The 20,881-nt window shown below is 34.8% G+C and overlaps 2 protein-coding genes and 1 pseudogene across 4 annotated transcripts in view; 1 reads left to right on the top strand and 2 right to left on the bottom strand.

Moving 5' to 3' along the window:
* Positions 858-4,237, top strand: LOC110269415 (annotated as a pseudogene).
* LOC110269604 lies at positions 7,580-8,899 on the bottom strand. Of its 3 annotated transcripts, none has more exons than XM_021117545.1 (3): positions 8,754-8,899; positions 7,981-8,229; positions 7,580-7,883 (listed from the first exon to the last, which is right to left on the bottom strand). In XM_021117545.1, exons 2-3 carry the CDS (start codon positions 8,189-8,191, stop codon positions 7,729-7,731), a joined length of 366 nt encoding a protein of 121 aa, XP_020973204.1. In that variant the 5' UTR covers positions 8,192-8,229; positions 8,754-8,899; the 3' UTR covers positions 7,580-7,728. The 3 variants fall into 3 exon arrangements, with proteins under 3 accessions (XP_020973204.1, XP_020973203.1, XP_020973205.1); XM_021117544.1 differs by having other exon boundaries at positions 7,981-8,262; XM_021117546.1 differs by lacking the exon at positions 8,754-8,899 and having other exon boundaries at positions 7,981-8,389.
* Positions 18,058-20,881, bottom strand: part of LOC107632742 — a 5,173-nt gene continuing 2,349 nt past the window's right edge. The window contains exon 2 of the mRNA XM_021118475.1: positions 18,058-20,766. Within this exon, the coding sequence (XP_020974134.1) occupies positions 18,169-20,766 (2,598 nt within the window). The 3' untranslated portion in view covers positions 18,058-18,168. The remainder of the gene's footprint in view (positions 20,767-20,881) is intronic.

Raw genomic sequence — 20,881 nt, forward strand, 5'->3', positions numbered from 1 at the left:
TCTTATATTCATTACTTTGTTCCAATTTTATTTCTTATAGCTTTAGATATAATCAAACTAGTGAAGGAACTGGGTTGCTAAATCAATAGTTTAACCAATTAGTTGAATGGCTCAAATTAAAGTTAGTTATATACAGAGTATTTATTTATTTTGGTCTTCAAAAAATTTCGGATCAAACACTTTAGTTTTTAATTAAAATTAATTACTTTATTAATTCTTAACAATTAATTTTGTTGTTATTTAAATTTTTTGTTCCGTCAACTCTAATAGAGGACAAAATGATCCCTGATAACTCTAACGGAGGACAAAACGATCTATGACTCCCTCTATTCAGAAACGACACTGTTCTTCCCCAATTTCCATCATATCTTACATAACTCTAATAATCTAACACTGCAACTTCAAACTACACAATACACACTCTACAACTTCAATGTTCACAAAAAGAAAAATCCTCAACTTGTTCTTAATCAATTCATACTCAGAAAACCAATGACTATGTTTTTCAAGTACTTGTCGTCTTTAATGGATCCATGAATCTAGACAGCAAGTCCGATTTGTTAAGACTTGTCGTCATCGTTGTCATCTCCCTCCTCTTCTACCCTATCATCTCCATGGCCATATTGTTTACCACTCTGATCGCTTCCTTCAACTTCTTCTTCGAACCAATGTTCAGTAATTGCTCCAGTTTTCATGAGCGGCGACGGCGACATTGCTTGCTGTACTGATAGCTTGGATGCGAAGTTGAAGCTGTCTACCATCATGGACTCCAAAAGAGAAGGAATGAAGCACTTGGGGTCCATTCTAAATGAGAATTTGCATATGATGTCAAAGAAAAATCTTCACATGATGTTCTAATGTCCAACAATCTACTATATTGTTTGCCGGAGAGTGAAGAAAGGCGTATCCTTGGGATAGTTGTGAAACTTAGTCTTGAAGATGTGGTGGACGTTGTCGGCGTTGGAGGTGATGCTGTTATCGAAGACGTGGAGGTGGATGCTTTCGGTGGGTGAAGTGCGGAGGAGGTGGATGTTACCAGTCACATAGATTTGGAAAATATGTGGTCCATGACATGTTGAGGTAGGTGCTATAAGAAATTATATTATTATATGATATCTCATGTATGTGATGTGTCTTATTTTATTGGTTTAATAAAATATTTAATTAAAATAATAAATAAAGGAAGTTACATAATTATTTTGAAATGTAACCAATTTGATGGAAGTTAGTTTTTATGAAAAAAAAATTAGAATTCAGTCTTCTCTTCCTACCTATGAAAATTTTCTTGGCTCAATTTTTTTGTTATCGGAAGACTTTGTGTGTTTTTCCATATTATTTTGTGATTATCATGTTATACATGTACGTGGGTTTTGAAAACTGAAATTTATTAAGGGATAAGTACTTTTTTCGTCCCCAAGGTTTGGGGTCAAAATCAATTCCGTCCTTAATTTTTTTTTGTTATTAAAATCATCCTCAACGTTACAAAACGTTATAAAATCGTCCTTTTCTATTTTTTTGGATCAAATTACCCTTAACTATTAATAAAAATTAAAAATAATATTAAAAAAATAAAACCCCACCCCCACCCACACCCAGCCACCGGCCGTCCAAGTTTGTATGGAGGCACTGTCGCTGCCGTCCAGCTCCCGACCCTCTGGACCCTCCGCCGTTGCCTCTGCTTTTGCTTTTGCTTTCTGCTTTCTGCCTTCTGTTTCTACTTCTGCTTCTATTTTTGTTTTTGTTGTCGCTTCACCATTGTTGATTCACCCTTTAGAATTGTTGTTGTTAATTTATTATTGGTGATACTGATTCTGATTATAGTAATTGTATGATGATGATTTGGCTATGGTGGCAGTGGTGATGGTGGTGAGGAAAGGGAGAGTGAGGAGGTGCTTCTGATTCTGTTCTTCATTCTTCCTACAAAATCTTTATGCTGATTCAAATTCATCAAATCTTGAACCAATTTTGTTCAAGTTGTTTGGGGAACAGCACTAATGCTGATAATCTTGCTTGGTCTGCAGCTTCATCATAATTGATTTTGATCGTTTCAGAGATGCCTTCAAGATGAAGATTTTGGTTTTAATGTAGTTTAGACAATTTTGATATATTAATTATAGGAACAATTAGACTATTTCTAATTATTTTTTGGTTACATTATTATCAATGACACTGGTTCTGTTAGTTAATTTGGTTCAACTGTATATGCTTTATTTTCTCTCTTTCTTTTTCTTTTTTCCTTATGGTTTTTGAAGAAGGGGGTAAGAGGTTTGATGATGAAAAAGGGAATTGGGGGTTACTGGGTTAGTGATGATGAAGAAGGAAGTGAAGGAGTGATGGGTGGGGGGTTTACGGTGAGAGAGTGGGGTGAGGGTTACGGAGTTGGGGGGGTTGGGTTAGGTTTTGTTTTAATTTTTTAATTTTTTTATTATTTAATAAGGATAATTTGGTAAAACAAATAAAATTGAAGTAGAAAATGACGATTTTATAACGTTTTGTAACGTTGGAGATGATTTTAATAAAAAAAAAAAAAGTCGGAGACGATTTTGATTTTGACTCCATAGCTTGTGGATAAAAAAAAGTATTTATCCCATTTATTAAAGTTCAATTCGGCATTGCTGTATTGTTATTTTAAAATTTTTTTAATTCATTAAAAAATGATTTCGGCAATGCCGATTTACATTTTGAAAAATAAAAAAAAAAATATTTTGTTCAAAGTTAATTCGGCATATATATAAAAAATTAAAAATAGCAAAAAGTGTAGAACGTAGTTGCCGTTTTGTCAGGAAAAATAAAATGGTAGCGCCATATTCTAAATACGTTAGTACCGTTTTGTATCATGTATATTAAAAAATTATTAAACCAACTATAAAAGGAGGAAAAGGGGATGCTTACTGCATTAGATGGATTTAGTGGTTTAGCGATGGTATAGTAGGATATTCTTCTTGCCTTTAGTTATGTGTTTGTTTATTTTCTGAGTTTTGTATTTTGAGTGAGAATAAAATTGTTTGAGTGTATAGAATGGAGGATTATGTTAGTTTAAAAATATAGGGTTAAGTACTTTTTTCGTTCCTAACGTCTTAGGTTAAAATCAAAATCGTCTCTGACCCAATTTTCTTATTAAAATCATCCACAATGTCACAAAACATTATAAAATCATTCTTTTGTCCATAAACAATATTTTTTGAACAATTTTACCCTTTCACAAAAATAAAAATAAAAGAAAAAAAATTATTCTCTTCCACTACTCTCACCACTAACTCCACCAGGCCACCACTAACCCCATCATCTTTCACCCCTCTCTCTCTCTCTCCTTATTTCTGCAACCGCCTTGTTCTCAAGATACCATTCCCACGCCATCAACAACTCCACCGCCGCCTTGTTCTCACGATGGCCCAACCACTCCCACGCCACCAATAGCTCCACCGTCGCCGAGATCCAAGATCCTCAAGATCCACCAAGGCGGTAACGTTTCCACCACCATGGCTTCTCTTTTTTGTGTAAAAAAGCTATCCGACAACGTTGTTCTTCCTTCTAGGGCCTCTCCTCTCTTTGCCGGTTACGATCACTCCAGGTACCTCTCTCTCAAGATAAACTGAAACAGTTACTCTGCTAGAGAAGTAGAAATCGAAAATGAAATTCTGTTTTATTTTATTTTTTCTATTCGTCGCAATGGCTGAAAGAAGAAGAACTCATCCATGGCCAAATCGCACTGAAAGAAACCCAAATCGACTCGGTTCGCAAAGAAATCACAATGCTCCACATCTTCTTCTTCCTCTTCCACTCCCTGACCCTCATGCTCCTCTTCACATCCTCTTCCTCTGTGTCTTTCTCAGAATCTGAATCTTCTTCGTCCGCGTGCCAACGCTGATGGATCCTTTTGCTGTGCGCTTTCGTGTTCTCATTGGGCCTGGTTTGGGCCGTGAGGTACAAGAGCAACGTGGAGAGTCACATGGAGAAGGCGCTTCAGAGAGAGAAAGAAGACAAGATTCTTTTGGGGAAGTGCGTGGAAGAGCTGAAGAAGAAGGGTCTGGAATTCGATCTATTGAAAGAAGTTGATGCTCTCAGAAGAGCAAAGAGTTTGAGGGTTGGAGACCTCCTTTTTTCTTGTATTGATGTGTTAGATATGGATAATTTATGTTTTATCCTCAATGAATTAAAAAAAAATAGTAGAATCAAACTTCAAATTTACCATTGCACCCATTCTTTTTTCGGCCTCTGGTGATTTCAATGAAAATTCTGTTTTAAATTATGGATTTCTTCATTTTTGTTTGGGTTGTGGTTTTAAATTTGTTTTTGGTGCTGATTTTGTGGGGGTTTTGTTTCTCTGTTCGGGTATTATGTTGAGCATTCAATTGATGTTGATGCGGGGGTGATTGACGCCGATTACAGAAGACCGATTGAGTGATATTGTTCAACCATTCGGATGTTGATTTTAATGGATGAAGAGTTAGCAAGATTGGTGGTGTTAGAGTTAAGGGTAGTGGATGGTATGGTGGTGGAGGTGGTGGTGGTGGTGGTGAAGAGAGAGAAAGAGAGAGAGAGAGAGAGGTGGTGATGGAGAGGGAGAAGAAGATGGAGAAGGAGGTGGGGCAGCGGTGGTGGGGTGGCGAAAAGGGAGAGAAGAGAAAGACCGAAAGAGAGTGAGAGATACGGGAGGGTTGGAGAGGGTTTCTTTTGTTTTTTAATATTATTTTTAATATTTTTTATTTTTGTAAAAGGATAAAATTGTCCGAAAAATATTATTTATGGACAAAAGGATGATTTTATAACGTTTTGTAACGTTGAGGATGATTTTAATAAGGAAAAAAGGTCGGAGACGATTTTGATTTTGACCCAAGACGTTAGGGACGAAAAAAAAACTTAACCAAAAAATATACTATAATGGTCAAATTTTATCTTAAACACATGAAGGTGTAAGTTTTGTATGTGAGAATCCATGTGTTATTGTTATTCCTCTTGGAATAACATATGAAGCACTTAAGAGTGTACTTTGTCAAAGTATAGATCACCAAGTATTGAAGAGAGTAACAAATGTTTTGTACAAACAACCTGTATTGGTATTTGGTGGTTTTGTTCAATTTCAAATAATGTATGTGGCTGATGAAACAAGTATGCAAGAGATATTTTCGACCTACCATCAAACTAGAACACAAGTCTCAATTATTGAGTTATATGTTGAGTTTGAAGAAATCGTTGAGGCTGATTTAGTGGGGCCTAACATAGACTAGACAGGTTATAACAGTGAAAGTGAAGAAGAGTTTGAAGGCAATTACCAAATTCTTGGTCCAACTGAAGATGGAGATGAAGACGATATAATGGATGACACAAATGTGACAGATGTTGCAAATGTACTAGTGGATCGGCATTCATCCGGAGAGCTATCTTTCATGCATACTTTGAATGTTGATGACATACATGCACCAGAGTTTCCTGAGTATGTCAATGCATGTAATTACTAGCGGTAGCATATTTTTAATTATTATTTTAGTAATCGTGTTAATTAGAAATTTAGATATAGTTAATTATTTTAGTCATTTATTAGTTTTGTTATTAGTACGTTGTTGCAGACGGTGAATTCATCATTGGAATGGAGTTTAACTTGAGAGAGGCTGTGATTGCAGCAATTAAAGAGTATACCATTCGTAGATGCGTCGATTATAGGGTATTCGAATCAAAGCCTAGGACATTCTTTGCAAAATGTGTACAATACGGAGCATCCTGTGATTAGCTCATCAGAGTTAGTCTTATCAAAAGACAATATTCTTGGGTTATAAGGAGATACAATGGTAGCCACACATGCACCAAAGCTGCCATTTCCCAAGATCATGCTAAATTGGACTCAGAGACAATTGCAGAGATGATAAGGCCATTGGTTGAAGCTGACCCATCTTTAAAGATAAAATCTGTAATTGCTGAGGTAAAGTCTAAGTTTAATTATACGATAAGTTATCACAAAGCATGGCTGGCTAAGTAAAAGGCAATTGAAAAAATATTTGGCAGGTGAAAAGATTCTTATGAAGCTTTGCCCACATGGTTTGAAGCAATGGTAGCAAAAGAACCATCAGCAGCCGTTGAGTACGAAACTGCATATGCCTACCAAGGAGATGAGTTGGTGCAGGATATTCGGATTCTGACGTGAGTCTTTTAGGCTTTCTATCCTTGCATTAAAGCATTCAGAAGCTGCAAACCGTTAGTACAAGTAGACGGCACACACTTGTGCGAAAAATATAAAGGAGCTCTTTTAATTGCAGTATCACAGGATGACAATAAAAATATTATGCCTCTCATATTTGCCATAGTTGAGGGTGAGACTACCGATGCATGGCACTTTTTTCTTAGCTATTTGCGAACACATGTGGTGAGTCAAGATGGTATTGGTCTTATCTCTGACCGACATGAGTCCATTAGTTTAGCCATAGCTCGTAGCAATGGAGCATGGTAGTATCCAAGAGCTATTCACATGTTTTGCATCATACACATAGCATCCAACTTCTTGAGGAGGTTTAAGGCACCGCATATGCAGAAGCTGATCGTCAACATAGATGAATAAATTACAATATTTTTATTATTATGTGGTGATGTTGATAATAACAACATTGTTTATTATCTGAGTTATGTTGTTCTCTTGTGGTAGGCTATTCTAGAATGGTGCATGAATTCAACATGCGTTACCAAAGATTATGTGAGCGGGGTGAGGCTTAAAAGCTCTGGCTCGACAATATCCCTCGGTCGCAATATGCTTTGGCGTATGATGAGGGACATCGCTGGGGCCACATGATCACCAACCTAGTAGAGTGCATTAACGGAGTTTGGAAAGGGCACGCAATCTACCAAACACATCCCTTTTTAAGGCAACTTTTTACAGGCTAAATGAGTTGTTCACTAGGAAGAGGTCTAAGGTTGAGGCTCGTATAAGTGCAGGACATGCATTCTCTGAATATGCAACTAAGAAAATTCAGTCAAATCAGCATGCAGTGGGAAGCATCCAAGTTAACTTATTTGACCAGCAGAACGAGGTCTTTGAGGTGCGTGAGATGTCTAGCGGCATAGAGTTTGCGATGAATCTTCGTCATCGTCATTGTGACTATGGTGAGTTTTAGGTGGATCGAATTACTTGTCGCCATGTCCTCGCTTGTTGTACGAACCAGCGCCTTGATTGGAAACAATATGTGCATGAGGTATATAGGATGGAAGAGATCTGAAAGTTATACAGAACTCAATTCAGGCCGCCAGGAAATCCAACAACATGGCCGATGCATCAAGGACCAAGACTAATACCCAATCCCCACCTCAAGCGAGTAACCAAAGGTTGCCCTAAAAAAACTCGCTTCTTAAATGAAATGGATATGCGTGACATGCATGGTCCTAGGCGTTGCAGACTTTGTGGAAGTGAGGGTCATAGCCGAAGTAGATGCCCACACCGTGCTGGATCTAATACTAGTGGCTCGGCTCCAAATCCTTAGTTGTCATATTAGGGGTACTGGAATAACTCAGTTGTATCGAATGCTTTAATTGTGTTAGTTGTATTCTTCATCCTTTTGTTTAGTGTTGTATCAAGTGTTAAATCATGTTATTGTAACTTTTCTAGAATTAATTTCAAAGGTCACATTGAAAACAGGTCTGAGAATAATAGAAAGTCATCTATGAAAACAACACAACTCGTACAAACTTATATTGTACAAATCTACTAACTAAACTGCATAATAACTCATTTAAAGATATTTTTCTTCATGTTTTGAGCCACCTTGGAACATCCTCTTTTGAGCCTTTTCTTAGCTTGATCTCTGAAGGACTCCATTTATTTTGACTTTTACGAATCGGGTCAACCCTAAGATTGTAGCCCTTGCCACGAACCGCTTGATTGGAGCTGTCATCTGTTGCACCTGCATGATAACTATAATAAATAAGAATAGTCCTACACAACATAGAACAATACGAAATACAATTTTACTTAGACGACAATACTAGTAAATAACTTACCCGCACCAGGCTCGTCAACCTCATCCTCACCCGCACTAGGCTCATCAACCTCATCCTCACCTGCACCAGGTTCATTAACCTCATCCCCACCTACACTAGGCTCATCGTCTTCCTCCTCGACATCCTCGGGCATACGAATACCTCTTGGGGATTGGCGACATCCAATTCCTCTATGGACACTCCTAATCGAATCAACAGAATGTTGTGGCATAGAATGTTCCGAAAACGACTGCGGCTGATGCCTCAAAGCTAAAGACAAACGACCAGGAACAATTTGAACAGCTGAAAAATTCTCATATCGTGCCTCTTAGGCAACTGGTGTATGGTCTTGAGTAGAGAATAAATCATTGACCCACTAAAAATAATAAGTCTTTTTCTTTAAAAACTTAATAAAAAAATTAAAGTAAAATTAAAATTATTAAAAATATATATTAACAACAACAACAATTCTATTTTTAATAAATATTTAAAATAAAACTAAAATTACTAACAAAATATGCTAACAATTTTATTAATAATTCTGGTTTTTAAATAAAAATTTAAAAAATACATAAACTACTATAAAATATATAGAACTATACACGAACAACTAACATTAATATTACACTAACTAACAAGATTATTAAACAATTGTAACTTAGAATTAGCAACTACTACTCTAAATAACATTAATCAACTAGAAAATAGCATTAATAAATTATATATTTTCAGCATACAATATTATAAAATTATTCGAATAATTAACTAATAATAATGTTAACTAAACTACTTACTTGTATTGTACAATGTTAGTTGTATTATCCTTTTTGCAAGGTAAATATTGTACCCAGGAATGAGTGTATAAACTTAGGAGATAATGTTGGCTGGAGTGTGTGTTCGGTGCTTTGAAGTTGTGAAAATGAAAGGTTTGAAGTTCTGATATGAAGAAGGAGAAATAAGGAGTGAAAGTGTGAAACCGTGAAAGGAGTGTTGCTCACAGGTAAAAAAACAGTTGGGTCACGGGTGAATGGGTTAAAAAAAGAGTGCCACGTGTTGACTCTCTAGACAATTCGGCAGTGTCGAATTGACCAACACGTCAGTGCCATTTTCCAAGAAAACGGCATCGCCGAATTGGCACCGTTTTCCAGCGCTTCCCACAACGGCGTATTACATATGGATTGGGTCATTTATTTTGATTACACACATTGAAGCCCAATATTTAAAAAAAAAGTTCGTTTTTCTTCTTCATTCACCATCAATAACTTAATTGAAGAAAGAATTAAGAAGGCAAAGAGATAGACAAAGTGAATTCTTCATAATATTATTATCATCATGGATCATGTAACACCCTAATTATCCCAAGCCTTACCTCATGCCGTAAAGCAAAGGTTAATCAAGGGTTACGACAATTCTACAGTTCATACTTAAATATATATAGAAGGAATAATAATTCTAGAAGCCCGATGAAGAAAATAAGCTCAAAAATAGGATTTGAAAAGTGCAAAACGTACTTACGAAGCTACTAACTTAATGCACAAGATATAGATATAATATAACAAAATATAAGAGTGTAATAGCATAAGAATCTAGCCACGGCTCACGGAGTTTAAGCCGGCTAGTAATATACAGATAATACATAAATCTGAAGATTTAAAACAACTTATACAAGTTTTTCCTCTCTCTGTAAGCCTCTAGGCAAAGTAAAAACCAAAGTGAGAGTACAAATCAAAATAACCAAAATGACCACAAAATAGAATAAGATCCTCCGCTCTGCTACCATCAAACAACATATATATTAACAACAACGACAATTCTATTTTTAATAAATATTTAAAATAAAACTAAAATTACTAACAAAATATGCTAACAATTTTATTAATAATTCTGGTTTTTAAATAAAAATTTAAAAAATACATAAACTACTATAAAATATATAGAACTATACACGAACAACTAACATTAATATTACACTAACTAACAAGATTATTAAACAATTGTAACTTAGAATTAGCAACTACTACTCTAAATAACATTAATCAACTAGAAAATAGCATTAATAAATTATATATTTTCAGCATACAATATTATAAAATTATTCGAATAATTAACTAATAATAATGTTAACTAAACTACTTACTTGTATTGTACAATGTTAGTTGTATTATCCTTTTTGCAAGGTAAATATTGTACCCAGGAATGAGTGTATAAACTTAGGAGATAATGTTGGCTGGAGTGTGTGTTCGGTGCTTTGAAGTTGTGAAAATGAAAGGTTTGAAGTTCTGATATGAAGAAGGAGAAATAAGGAGTGAAAGTGTGAAACCGTGAAAGGAGTGTTGCTCACAGGTAAAAAAACAGTTGGGTCACGGGTGAATGGGTTAAAAAAAGAGTGCCACGTGTTGACTCTCTAGACAATTCGGCAGTGTCGAATTGACCAACACGTCAGTGCCATTTTCCAAGAAAACGGCATCGCCGAATTGGCACCGTTTTCCAGCGCTTCCCACAACGGCGTATTACATATGGATTGGGTCATTTATTTTGATTACACACATTGAAGCCCAATATTTAAAAAAAAAGTTCGTTTTTCTTCTTCATTCACCATCAATAACTTAATTGAAGAAAGAATTAAGAAGGCAAAGAGATAGACAAAGTGAATTCTTCATAATATTATTATCATCATGGATCATGTAACACCCTAATTATCCCAAGCCTTACCTCATGCCGTAAAGCAAAGGTTAATCAAGGGTTACGACAATTCTACAGTTCATACTTAAATATATATAGAAGGAATAATAATTCTAGAAGCCCGATGAAGAAAATAAGCTCAAAAATAGGATTTGAAAAGTGCAAAACGTACTTACGAAGCTACTAACTTAATGCACAAGATATAGATATAATATAACAAAATATAAGAGTGTAATAGCATAAGAATCTAGCCACGGCTCACGGAGTTTAAGCCGGCTAGTAATATACAGATAATACATAAATCTGAAGATTTAAAACAACTTATACAAGTTTTTCCTCTCTCTGTAAGCCTCTAGGCAAAGTAAAAACCAAAGTGAGAGTACAAATCAAAATAACCAAAATGACCACAAAATAGAATAAGATCCTCCGCTCTGCTACCATCAAACAACTCACTGAGGTGGGTTGTGACCTGCATCTGAAAAATAACAACAACGTATAGAATGAGAACCAGAGATTCTCAGTATGGTAACAGTACCCAGTAATGTAAGATGTAAGACCCCGGGATGCCAGAGGCAATCCTAGAGCTTCATACCAAACAGATATCCAAACTTAAACGAAATAAATAACTTAAACTGTAAATAATAAACAAGGTATCTAATCTTAGGGGATTTCTAACTACAACTAGTCACCGCTGTCCCACAGCCTTCACCAACCTACCATCCGTGCGATCCCATCACCATCGCCTACCTAACCTCCTCATCACCAGACAAACACAGATAATGCAAGCAAAGAAAACACAAGTAGTAGTCATATATATAACAAGTAATTCGATCAATAAGCAAGTAGGCATATTATACAATTAAGCAAACTCAAGTAATCAAAGCAGGCAAACATATAGAAGATGCATATGATAAATGTCTATCCTATTGGCTGTGATTTCACATGTCGGTTATTGTGCCAAACCCGACAGAAAATCTGGACGGCAACTCCCAGATTAGTCTCTCTGTTGCGCATACTCAGGAGGAACAATTCTGAGGGATAAGTGCCCTACCACCTTCTCCTTTCAGAGGGAAACATTCCGAGGGAGAGTGCCCTACCACCTTCCTCTGGATGCCGCATCATTCTGTGGGTTAGTGCCCTACCACCTTGCAACTAGAGAGAAACCCATACTCAGGAGGAATAATTCCGAGGGATGAGTGCCCTACCACCTTCTCCTTTCAGAGTGAAATGTTCTGAGGGAGAGTGCCCTACCACCGTCCTCTCGAGCAATCAATATGAGTGAGAAGCTCAGCTTCAAGCCTCACATCCGAACGTAGGCGGGAGACTGCCACAACCCCTATGACGGATAACAATGCATATCATAATCACGTATTCAATCTCAGAGGCCACTCCTCATAGCACACTTCCACTCATACCCATTTCATCAACCATAACCATTCATAATTTTCATTCCGAACTCATTAGTTCCTCAGTTTCTCAATTCGTTGTCAGTAATCACCAAGTTCACTACTCTTCCTTCTCTCTCAACCAAACTCATTCTCAATACACCAGAAACCTAAACCTCCGTTCTCTAACTTTTCAAGGTAATACCCAAATTAAATCTCCTAGGACCTTTTCCATGTTTTGGTACCCAAAAATAAGCCAAAGAGTCTTAAAATGGTGTCACAAAAGCTTACAAGCTTGTTGGGAATGTGAAATAGTTGAAAACAAAGTTTAAGTTTGAGAAACAGGGCGTGTGCGTGCACATGCCCAAAAGGATTTTTAAAAAGTGTGCGTACGCATAGGGGTGTGCGTACGCACAGGTACCGATTTTCACAATTTTGTTCACTCGCACAAGGCGTGCTAGCGCCCCCAACAGACTAACATTCCCAACGTGTGCGTGCGCACAGGGTTGTGCGTGTGCACAGGTTGTAAAACTTCATTGGATATGTACGCGCACAGGTCGTGCTAGCGCTCTCACCAGCAGGCCTTTCCCCACTTGTGCGTACGCACAAGGCTGTGCGTGCGCACATGTTTAAAAGTTTACAGAGTTGTGCGTGTGCACATATCAGAAATCACAAAATTCTGCAACTTTGCAGAATTTCAGATTTTGACACCAAACTTTGAATGATCATAACTTCCTCTACAAAAATCTAAATTTTACAAACTTTATATCAATTTGAAGAGTTTTCAATGAACTTCAATTATAAACAAATTTCAACAAATTTGGAAAACTGAGGTACAAGTTATGATCCGTCAAAATTCACTAAAAACTAAGTTTTACCAAAATCTCAAAACCTCATTTTTCCACAACTCTCAAATCAAGACCAACTCACACCCATTCTTAACTATACCAAAACAACCCAACATTCATACCAATAACACCCAACCATTTTATCAATCACACCACTTTCTCAGTCATTAAACCATTTAATACTATCCTCACTCCGACTCTAAATTCCACCTAAAACCACATCCAAATTCCTCAACCTCCATTTAATATCAACACCAATCACAAGATTCAAAACACCAAAATCATCATCATTATATATCATCACACATCATAATCTTTATTCAACCACATCCAAAATCATCATAAAGACTCATAACTCTACTCGTTCACCCATAACATTCTCATTAATCATCATTAATTAATCATCAACCATATCAACAAACCCTCATCAACAACAACGAATCTCACATTCATCATCAACCTTCATAATCATTAAAATGCCAACGATCATCATCAAATCATATAATCGTTATCATTATTATTCCAATTCCCTCCACGCACACAACACCACTACAATATCAATTAATCCACTTCAACAACACCAATTATCAATTTTCTCATCAACATCATAATCAAACTCTAACATACCAAACTCATAAAATCTTCATCACAGTTCACATGGCACATACATAATTCAATCTTATCTTAAGGTCAACTAGCCTAAGTGTCCATTGATATTACATATTATATAGAGGAGAACGAAACCATACCTTGGCCGCTCCCCAAAATGCACAGCGCACCAAGATTAGAGTCCAACAAGCTTTCAACTCACCAACTAGCCACCAAAGCTCAACTAACATCATATATATATATATATATATCAAAATCAAAATCTAAGGTACACAAAACAATTAAACACAAGAGTTTAGTGAAACCTTACCTTAACCAACAAGATTAAAGATAAAATCCAACAATTATCTACTACTAGAGATCACCTAAATAAGCAAAATCACAAAATCTACTCAAAATCATAACCCCAAAAATGCAGAACTCTAGGGCTAGAAACTGGAGATTGAGACGTGATTTCTTATCAGATTTGCTTATAGAATCGAAGAGCTCGACGAGAGCTTTGCGTGGCCGCAAACGGCTCATCAATCGGAGCTCCGTAGCTCAAGTTATGGTTCCCGAAAGGTGGATGTGAATAGTACCACCACCTCCTCTCTCTCAATCCGTGTGGCTCTCTTTGTGGAGGGTGAAAAATGGGCTGAGTTGCTCATTAACTCCTATATATATGTTGGACCTTGGACCCGGTCCAATCCGTTAGCGTTTTAGGTTCGTTTGGCCCACTTTGGGCCAAAACCTTTAAGGTTAGTGCCTGGTTTTCAACTCCAAATTATTTTTACCTTTTCAAAACAATAAATCAATTTTTCCAAAATATGCGGTGTTAGACAGACTAGAGCCGGTTCTGCCGGCTTAAGCGTCAGTATGCATTTTTACAGAAACTTTTCGAAAAATATATATTTTCCAACTCATTAAAATTCATTGAAGCCAAATTTCACCTTTATATTTTCAAATTAAAATTTTTAAATTTTGAATCTATTTTAGATACTAAAATTATTTTATTAAAATGGTTTTACCTGAAAAACTTCGGTTCTTACAGATCAAGATTAATAATTCTTCTCATTTTATTTGTGATAGTCATAAATTTCAAGATCTTTCATGTGAATGATAATTTTATAATGTATATTAAAAATTATATTAAATCTAACATATAATATCAAAACTTTAGGTTATAAAATTTGCAATTATCCATAAAAATAAAATTTTTACTGCAAAATTGATATGGCATGAAATTTGTAGTTGTACAAATTCGTTAACTATATTTTTAGTTTATATGTTGTCGTGCATGATTGTTTATTGCAAGATATATATAATTGTAATGTATTACAATATTTGCAGTATATATGATAAATGTTATATGAATTAAATGATCATAGCATGGCTTAAATGTTTCGTGAAATTACGCTAAGCTATCATGATTGTTTATCCTATTCGCATAGATAATTGACAATTAGGAATAATTGATTTTGTTTTTTAAAATCATATATTGACACTGTAAGAATCAAAGGCTATGTGTTACTCGTGTGCTGTGTTACTCGTGTACTGAAATTATTCTATTCCTTTAACTTGCTTAGTTTTTGGGAACAATAAAAGAAATTTTATACTGAAATTTTGAGATTTGTTAATTATTAAAGTGGTTAAATCTAAAAATTTTAGTTAATTCCATATTTATTATTTTGTATCAATTACATATAAAAAAAGATACTAAATAATAATTATTTATATATTAATTGAAATTTATTGTTATGAGATATTTAAGGATCACTCAAATATTGATTAGTTGATCTTATAATTAATGAATATGATTATTAGCATATATGCACTGTTATTAGTATTTAAATATCAGAAAAGTACGAGGAGCCAATGAAATATTTATATAATGTGTACAATGGAGGTTTAAGGAGTATTAGAGATATAATCATTAGTGTTACTTTTTTCCATCAGTTGAAACTTTTGGGATAAGTGGTATCATGACATGATATTAAGCTTTTGGGAAGATGTTTATTATCGTCCTAGCGGGATCCTTAAATATCTAAAGATATTAAATATTTTTAATTGGTGCATGTATCTTTACTAAATAAAATTAAATTTATTAGTATCATTGTGTTATTGTATATTGATATATCACTCAAAGAAGAATATTAATATACTTTGAATGTTTCTATGAATGCTCTTTGAATATGAATAATATGTTATCTTATGACTCAAAGTATTAATATTAAGTATGTGATAATTGTAGCAATTCTTCCTGTCGCATTGCATTCGCATGCTATGTCTGTTCCAATGTTTAATGGGCTGAATTTTTCTGATTGGTCTGAACAAGTCCAATTTCATCTTAGTGTCTTAGATCTTGATTTGGCACTTCAAGTTCAGAAACCTGCTGCTATTACTGTTCTTAGTAGCAATGAAGAAAAAGCTCATTATAAACCTTGGGAAAGGTCAAACAGACTTAATCTTATGTTTATGCGGATGAGCATAGCAAACAGCATCAAGTCAGATCTTCCCAAATCTAATAATGCTTAAGAATTTATGAAACTTGTGGAAGAGCGCTCCCAAACTACTGATAAGTCTCTTGTTGGGACGTTAATGGGTATTTTGACCACCATAAAATTTGATGGTTCTCGTACTATGCATGAGCATGTCATTGAAATGACAAATAATACAGTAAGACTTAAGTTATTGGGAATGGAAGTGAATGAAAATTTTCTTGTGCAGTTTATTTTAAACTCATTACCATCTGAGTATGGTCCTTTCCAATGAACTATAATACTATGAAGGATAAATGGAATGTGCATGAGTTGCATAGTATGTTAGTTCAAGAGAAACCAGACGAGTTTTCGAATAGAGGGGGCAGGGACCATTTCGTCTTCCGTTAAAGTTGTCTGAGACCATTTTATTTTCTGTTAGAATTGATGGAGCAAAGAACTCAAATGACTGACGGAATTAATTGTTAGGAATCAATCGAGTAATTAATTTTAGTTGAGAACTGAAGTATCTGGTCCAAAATTTGTTGGGGACCAAAATGAGTAAATACTCTTATATAAATTTAAAGTAGGGATAAAAAAATTATATTCAAAGCCTTCTTTATTTTTATGTATAATTTTAGTAAATAAAAAATATTTACATCGTAATTTAATATAATATTTTGAAATAGAAGATTGTCATTACTTTTCACATTAGATTGATACTGCATAAATTTCAAATTTGCTTTATTATATGTACACATTAATTAAAATATACTTTACTATCTCATTTTATACCTTTTAAAATTATGCGATTGTACTATAAAAATGATATTAGTTTTCATAATCTATATAAATCTTTTTACTATTTTATTTGTCATTTGAATATTATCCCTTAAAAAAAATAGTTATTTAAAGTGAAACACTACATAAAGAGAGGTAGAAAATATTTGAATTTTTCTTCTAGTTTGTATTTTAATCATCACTTGATTTTAAAAAAGATAGAGGGGCTCCAGAAAAAAGGTAATATCAATACACAAAAATTAGGTAAAAACGGCAGTTTTTGAGTAGTTACGATGGTTTGAACCGTTATTATTATTAGAAACAGTAGTTTCAAAAACATATGTAATTTTGGGTGTCATTCTGGTTATTACAGCGATTTTCAGAAAATCGCCACAATTTTTTAGAATAAAACGGCAGTTCAAATTGTCTTATTTTCAGGGTGAAAATGGCGTTTTTAGTTAGTTAAAACGGCGTTTATGAATCACAATTTTTATCCTGACAGAATGACATTTTGATTAGTTAAAATGGCATTTGAAATCGTCGTTTTTTATTGGGTTAAAATGACATTTTTAATTGATTAAAATGACGTTTTTGAACCGTCATTTTTATCTTGATAGTGATATTTTTATTTGTTAAAATGACATTTAAAACTATCGTTTAACCAGATTAAAATGACGTTTCATATTATTTAAAATGGCAGTTATAAACTGTCTTTTTTATTGGATAAAAGTAATATTTTTTTATCGTTTATAAAAACAATTTTTACCGTTATTTTTATTGCGTTAAACAAATAATTTTTTGATTTATTTTTTTTAATTTCAAGAATAAAAAGTATATTTTAATTTATTGATTAATATATCAGTATTAGTTTATACAGTAGTCTTCAGCAAACCGTAAAATGCATAAACTTCAATAGTAATTTTGGGGTATACATAAATACTGATCCATTATTTCGTTTTATATGTTGTTACATCAATAAAAAGTTTATCATTGTCAAGCTTTTTTAATGATATCACAACAAATATTACATCATGAAAATACACGTGCATTCCTATATTCTTTCAATTATTATTTTAGGTAATCATTATGGTGTCTAAAAATAATGTTTAACTTTAAAAAAGATAAAAAAAATTAATATATAATTTTAAAATAGGTAGACATAAAAATATTAAATAATGTAAATAATAGATATATCAGATGTTCATTTCATTAAGTATATAGATAATTATTTTAATATTAAAATTTAGGTGAATAATTTAAAAGTGTAGTATATTTTTATTTATTTAATAGTTGTTCATGATGTTAAAAAAAATTATTAGTTAGGTAGCATAATCCATAATAGAATTCACCCTTATTTTAAACTGTTGAAGTAAATTTTTTCATAGTTTCACAATGCATGCAACGACAACTAGAACAACAACCGCAATTCAAAACCATGATTACGTGTGTTTATCTTGACCTAATGATTTCACCTTTCATGGCAAGTGTTAAGGCACTTAGGTTTCCCTCATTCTCCACATGAACACCAGGCATAACCACAGCTCTACTCCCAACAAACCCATCTTCACCAATCTTAATTTCTCCGAACTTTACTATTCCACCTTCATCACCTTCATATATGTGTCCAAATAGCAATGCTTCTCTTCCCACACAACCCCCTCCCTCAATCTTTACCATTTCAGGGTTCAACAAAGATCCCATGCTACTATCTATATAAGCACCATCATCCATTATGTCAATGCTTGCACCCATCATCTTCATCCAAACCATAAATAAAAATGAACCACTTGTCATGTCCATGAAATAATCTCCAATCAATGTTCTTATGGCTTGCCATGTGCTATCCATGATGATCCTTATGCTCCATAGAGGTATTGTTTCACCAACTTTCCTTCTTCCAACAAGAATCCATTTGGCTATAACACAAGCCAATGCAGCCATAACACCTGAGAGAATCCAAAATATTGGAAGCATCCAATGCAGTGGGAATCCATTGGCATTCTTTAAGTATACAATACAACACAAGGGAGCATAAATAGATAAACCAATCACAGCATGAGGTAAAACTGTTTGAAGAAAAGGTTGAATGAAGAGTGCTGAGAAAGTTTGATACCAAGTTCTTGTCAATGTTACTTTTTGTGGCTGCTTTTTAGGCAATGATGCTGCTGCCGCCATTGGACAACATGATAAGTCAACCTTAACCACGGATTGCTCAATAAGGTTCCTCCAAGATTCTGGGAGCGGTCGCTTGTTGCGAACATACTGGCAAATCTCATAGATCAATGAACGACCATGATCCATTGAAGCACTTTGAGAGTTAGAAGTAGCAGGAATAACATCTAACTCATGGCTTTTGAGATAAGGATTGAACTCACACATGTCTGATTCTTCCTTAGAAAGATTCTCAGTGATATTGATCTCTCCAACATCAATGTAAGGGAAGTCATTTTCGTCCCATGGTCTTGTGCAATCCAAAGCAACATCACGTGTGGCTTCATCATCCGGCACCGGTCGAACTTGGATTTGGAAAACATAATGAACTCCACCTGGTGAACTCACGCGGTTCTTGAAATCATCCGCAAGGAAAAGAAGAGGGCGTTTATCATTTTCATCCCTTGGAATAGCACCTGTTTCTGGTGGAAGAATCCCAATTGGCTTAACCATACCTGTGTTCTCACCAATGCTTTTGTCATAGGGTCTTAACTTGAACTTCACATACATTTCTTGTCCATCATTGAAGCGCAAGAGCCTGCAAATGTTGGAGTAGTAATGCAATTCAGCATATGAGTTAGCATTTCTAAGAGAATTCCACACTGCTTCACGAAGATGTGGGAATTTCTTAACTAGTTCCTCTCTTGCAGCAAGTCCACACACAAACCAACTTGCAAAATCAGCCAAAGTTCTTGCATAAAATGCCTTGCCTGTCTTCAATGTAAGATCAAAGAGAGCATTGTTAGAAGCAGGTTCATCAGAGAGTATCTTCAGAGATGCACCACGTGCATCAATTCTTGCATCATCATCAGCACTCAAGCTATTGCTATGTCGGATCAAGATAGGGTAGCTCTTTCCAGGGTGGAAAATCTTGTGCATTGGAATTCCATCAATTTTGTCATACATTTTTAGGTACCCTTTTCCACTAACTCCAATTCTGTGGAAATATCTTGCCTTAGCATTCATGGTTGTGGTGGCTAAATTTGCAGACAAGTTACTTACTACTTTCTTGTAAGCCATGTCCATCTCTTCTATTCGTTCATCTAAACCACTTGTGGGTTTTTTGGTAATAACCCTTGTTTGAGATCCAATGTACATGCTACCTTCATGGAGTATGGAATTCATTGGAGCAATTGAAAGTGCTCCTAGAATGACATTCTTTTCAACATGAGAACCAGGGAGAATAATGCTTTGACTTCCAACAACTGAGTTGTCTTGAACCTCTATTTTTCCACAAGTGTATCCGTTTGAGTAATGGAAACCGGTGATTATTCTGCTAAAATCACCAAGATGAACACCATTACCAATTGCCATGAGCTCTGGGTTTGAAACTGGGTTGATGGCTCTTATAGAACAATGCTTGCCAATTTTTGCACCTAAGAGGCGCAAATATACACAAAAAGCTTCTGTTCCTGTGAGGAGTTTTGCAAATCTAAGGTGGCAGGAAAGACTCAATTGATTTCGAAGCCATGTTTTAAAGTGGTTTTGCTTTTGACCATGAAGAAGACGAATGAAGAAGCATGTGAGAATGCTGAGAATGAGACCATGAAGCAAGTAAGCACATGCCAGTGAAATGGTGAATACAATGGCACTTGATGGGAATTCAGAAAGCATGGTGGCATAAGCAATAATAGTGAAAGGAATCCAGTGGAAAGCCCCACTTATGCACATGAATGAAAAGTGTTGTAATGATGTTGGTTTTTGGAAGAGCCTTGTGTAGAGAAAGTATGTAATGGCTGCAGCAAGAGCGCTTACAAAGCCAACAACATAGATCCCCATCAATTGGTAGATAGCACTAGCTTCATTTTTGTCTGTAGTAATTAGCATTGTTGCACTCTGAGGGAAAAAAACAAAAGAAATAAAAAGGTTATATAATTTTTAAAACAAAAACTATATCATAATAAATTTTATAATATAATATTAATAGTATAATAAAAATTAATTATGACAA

This window comes from Arachis ipaensis, chromosome B03 (genome assembly GCF_000816755.2).
Source record: "Arachis ipaensis cultivar K30076 chromosome B03, Araip1.1, whole genome shotgun sequence".
NCBI classification, from domain to species: Eukaryota; Viridiplantae; Streptophyta; class Magnoliopsida; order Fabales; family Fabaceae; genus Arachis; species Arachis ipaensis.

What these genes read in the sequence shown, in the direction of transcription:
- LOC110269604 (XM_021117545.1), bottom strand. Translation starts at nt 8,191, where the DNA reads ATGCCACAACATTCTGTTGATTCGATTAGGAGTGTCCATAGAGGAATT. An exon ending in GGTTGACGAGCCTGGTGCGG is followed by an intron (nt 7,884 to 7,980) that starts GTAAGTTATTTA and finishes GTTATCATGCAG; the next exon opens with GTGCAACAGATGACAGCTCC.